The following is a 4,182-nucleotide window of genomic DNA, read 5'->3' as shown; positions in this document are numbered from 1 at the left end:
TAACCTTCCCACAACGTAAGTTCGATACTACAGAAGACAAACAACTTTTTCGCAACTTCACAAAAAACATGAACTAATATAAACACGAAATTTGACACAGAATACCAACATTTAGTAAAATATTTTAAATTTTTTAAGTACACACCTCCGGTATTGTAATCCATTGAAAACTTCCTATAATATATTTATAACACTGCCCAACAGCATTTTTGGAACAGAATAGCGACCCCATAACTCTGAAAGGGCTTGTTGAGGAAATCATTTTTGTAGAATAAACTTATAGTCCAGCTGGTCTGAATTTTTTTTACAGTGTGTCAAATTTTTTTTTTTTTGGATCGAAGGGAGCATTATACTAACTGAAAAAATGCCACCACAATCCCAGGACGTAAATGTTATTGAGCATTTATGGGTACATTTAGTGAACCAACTTAAAAAATAATCTATTTCAAATAGAAATAAACTCATAAAAGCCTAAAAAAACGAATGAAGATTGGAAGCGGTTATATGTATGTTCTCACTTGTTCAAAACTTTGGTTGAATTGCTTCGCTAACGAAGTAGCGGGTTAAAAGCTAGTTCATAATAATTTGTATACAAATCATTTGAAACTGCCAATATAATTTTTAAGGACTCTCCGGAGGACCGGTGATTGAGACGAGCACTCCACAGCAATTATGCATTTCTAGATCATCGGCAGCGGTAATTTTTCCATGAATTCAGACAATTAAACTAATTCCAGACGATGAAAAACATCACCATATCATCAACGATCAAGCTTTACGGTCTTTTCGTGTATTTTGGTCAAACCTTTAATTAAGGGTCGCGTACAAATGCTTTTCGATCTGATCCAAACATATTAATATTGGTTTCATCAGCACACTGCATGTTATTCCAAGGTTTAGGTTTTAGGTTTTTTCTGGCAAATTCCAATTTTTTTTTAAATATTTCATTTGCTCATGTTTTACGCTTTCTTCTCTAGTTTTGGTGTTTGTTTTTGTTTCATGAATAGCATTAAATACTTTATTTTTAGAACACATCATTATTATCTGGGCTATTCTTCTAACTGATAATCCATATGATTTTAATTTATGAATATTTTTTTTCCGAATCAATGGTATGAACACCCTTTTTTAAACATATTTACAGATTACACACAACTCAAACAGTCATCAAATATGATTTAATTTATCATTTAAACTTTGTTCTGTTCACATTAAATTATTTTAGGTATTTTTTTTAGTTTTAGTGAATTTAAAACAATTTAGAAAATGTCGTCCTAGTTGTAACGTGTTACAAACTCCAATTTTAAGCCGTCATAACTGTAACGTCTTTGAATAAATTATTTGGCTCAATTGTTTAAATCAAGTTTTATTCATGCCCCACTGTGCAGAATGAAAATCGAAAGTTTAATTTTATTTACTTTCTAATTACACCCAAAAATTTTATTTACGATTTAGTTAATTAATAATATCAAATATAAAAATGTTTATCTTATAGTAAATAGTGTATAGGTATTTACAACTGAAGACATCAACTCTTCAAGGCTGCCAGAAAAGTTTGGGTTCAACCTTTGTCATTGTCATTCTATCACTAATCCACATTGTTCCGTTTTGTGCCATCTCAATAATTTTCACCAAATGTTCGCCAGCTTTGGCAGCCGGTTGACGGTAAGCCGAAAATATTTGGTCGGTTAAAGGTTTCGAATATTCGAAAGTATCACTAATTTTTGGGTTAGCTGTCATTGGACTTTCAGTTAGTCCAGGACAAAGTGCAGTTATTACAACACCAGAACGGTTATAATAATAAGGATCCTGAAAATGGACATAAAGTATTTAAAATCGAATTAATTTGTGTTGCTACAACGAACAAGCGAATTTGTGTGGACAATCAGAGGATTTACTAAGATGTTGTTAAATTAATTTAAACGTTGCAGTCACAGTCTGTGAAATGAATTTTAAAAAATATAACTTACCGATAAGGAACGTGTGAATCCGACAACACCAAATTTGGATGCGCTGTAGACAGCAATTGGTGAACATGGCTCTAAGCCCAAAACCGAAGCAATGTTCAATATCACACCACCGCGTCCTTTTTGGGCTTTGTCCATGTAAGGAAGAGCCTCCATTGTGGTATTAATAAGGCCAATCAAATTAACATTAATGGTGAGTTCAATATTACGGTCAGCAATGACACCTGCGCCGTTTACCAACACATCAATGTACTTCACGGTGCTGACAATTTGGTTGAATGTATTTTTAATGGATGTTTTATCGGTGACATCGAATTTCATATACATAACTTTTGTTTTGGGATTCATGGCTTGCAGGGCTTGTACAGCTTTGGCATTTTCCATCACATCCAATACGATCAAATACTAAAGGATCATACATTAAGGAACAATTTGTTTGTCAGAAATCAGTATAATACTTACAGCAACATTTCTGGTCATAAGTTGTTTACAGGCCTCAAAACCGATTCCACCCAAACCGGCTACGAAAACTACATTTTTACCAGTAAGATCCATGATTAACGAATGAAATATTTTTTCTTATTTTTAGAAAATTGTCTGATGTCTATAACACAACAATTTGAGAATAATAATAAGTTGTATTGAGATCGTATCCCAGTTTTTATACTGAGCTTCTAGCACTTGTTTACGCGTCAGAATTGTTGATGAGTATAAATTAAATAGCTAAACCCCTCAGCGCGTCAGATGTCATAGAGATAACCGACATACATACATAAATACATATAAGTACATACATGCATTCATACAGCCTGATCTAGCTGGCACCTAATATGTATTTAAATTAGTACGTGTTGTTACCGATCGGTTGATATCAATAAAAAAAACAAAATTCTGAGTTGAATAGTGTTGACTTGAATAGCACTTTGTGATTCTTAAAAAAAGTGATCATAAATGACTAAATTATCTGTACAACTTATGAAACTATAGTGTATTTATTTGTCTAGTATGTGTGAATAGCTAATTGTATTTGATATGTTGGCAAAACTGTTATCAATTATTTCAAAAATAAATTGTAATTGATGATAGCATTAAGGAACATGAAAATATTGCTGATTTTACCATACAACTATTTTAAATTGTGCTATTTTTAATAACTCCACTGTAGTGGTTTTAAGATTTTATTTACCGCCTCACAATTATAAAATGTATTAAAATAAAGAAATCATTTGTTTGTTTTGTAAAAGGGGTAAATATTTAAAATTTTATTTTTACATAATATATATTGGCATTCATATTTCGACACGGAATAAATGTATTTATTCCCATGTACAAACATAATAGTGTTGCCAAACGTCCAGCTTTTCAGTGGGATTATACCGCTTTTAATTGTAATTAAAATATTTTGAAAAAATTAGTTTACTGTTTCTTATTAAATTCACTTATAAGTTTAAAGAAAATTTGAAGAATTCTTAAAAATTAGCATGCACAGAAAATGGAATGGGGACTTGAATCAGTTATGGTCTTTTAGTCGATTATGTATTTCCCGGATATTAACTGAAAGGACAGCACTGCTCCTGTCAACGGACATCAGTTGACTACTGTCATTTAGTTTGTGTTCGACAGCCATTGATAATAAGTTGTTGAGAGTTCATATACAACTTGTTTATCTTCAATTTCTTCAAGATATTAATTACACTGTACAACACAAAAATAAATTACAAGGTCCGACCAATAAATTTTGATAGACGAGACAAAACAAAAAGGCACGTGTATCGGCGTTTTGAAAGTTTACATCTGAATTTCATTTAACGTTTCCAACTCTGGCACATTCTTATTGTTAATCGGCATAAGAAACCATGTGATCCTTACATTTTAGGTATAAAATGTGTTCAGCTAATTTATGTAAAATGTTACGGATAAATTTTTGTAGAATATGTTAACCCTCTAAATCCTCAAGGCATGGGTCTTTTCTGTCCTTATTTTAAAAAAGAGCAAAAAACACCATTAAAACAGGGATTTAAGGGGTTAAAATTTAACCGGAATGTCAGAAATAAGACACAACAAAAGAGAGCATAAGGTTAATTTCGCATGGTTGCCACAAACATATATTTGTTTACTGTAACCATATATATGGTTGATACAATCATGTGAATCGTAAATTAACCATATTATGGTTACTACAATCATGTAAATGGTTACTGTGACTATAATATTG

At 31.6% G+C, this 4,182-nt stretch overlaps 1 protein-coding gene across 1 annotated transcript; it reads right to left on the bottom strand.

Moving 5' to 3' along the window:
- Positions 1 to 1,403: 1,403 nt before the first annotated feature.
- LOC135963240 (alcohol dehydrogenase-like) lies at positions 1,404 to 2,605 on the bottom strand. Its single transcript, XM_065515013.1, has 3 exons — positions 2,430 to 2,605; positions 1,971 to 2,372; positions 1,404 to 1,809 (listed from the first exon to the last, which is right to left on the bottom strand). Exons 1-3 carry the CDS (start codon positions 2,520 to 2,522, stop codon positions 1,537 to 1,539), a joined length of 768 nt encoding a protein of 255 aa, XP_065371085.1. The 5' UTR covers positions 2,523 to 2,605; the 3' UTR covers positions 1,404 to 1,536.
- Between the last annotated feature and the right edge of the window lie 1,577 nt (positions 2,606 to 4,182).

Source organism: Calliphora vicina, chromosome 1 (assembly GCF_958450345.1).
Source record: "Calliphora vicina chromosome 1, idCalVici1.1, whole genome shotgun sequence".
NCBI lineage: Eukaryota > Metazoa > Arthropoda > Insecta > Diptera > Calliphoridae > Calliphora > Calliphora vicina.
The sequence above is the reverse complement of the archived record's forward strand: the minus strand, read 5'-3'. Positions and strand labels throughout refer to the sequence as shown.

Excerpts from the sequence above, each read along its gene's own strand:
- LOC135963240 (XM_065515013.1), bottom strand. The coding sequence starts at position 2,522 with ATGGATCTTACTGGTAAAAATGTAGTTTTCGTAGCCGGTTTGGGTGGA. Across the intron at positions 2,373-2,429 it reads TTATGACCAGAAATGTTGCT|TATTTGATCGTATTGGATGT; the intron begins GTAAGTATTATA and ends ATGATCCTTTAG. Across the intron at positions 1,810-1,970 it reads GATTCACACGTTCCTTATCG|GATCCTTATTATTATAACCG; the intron begins GTAAGTTATATT and ends GTCCATTTTCAG.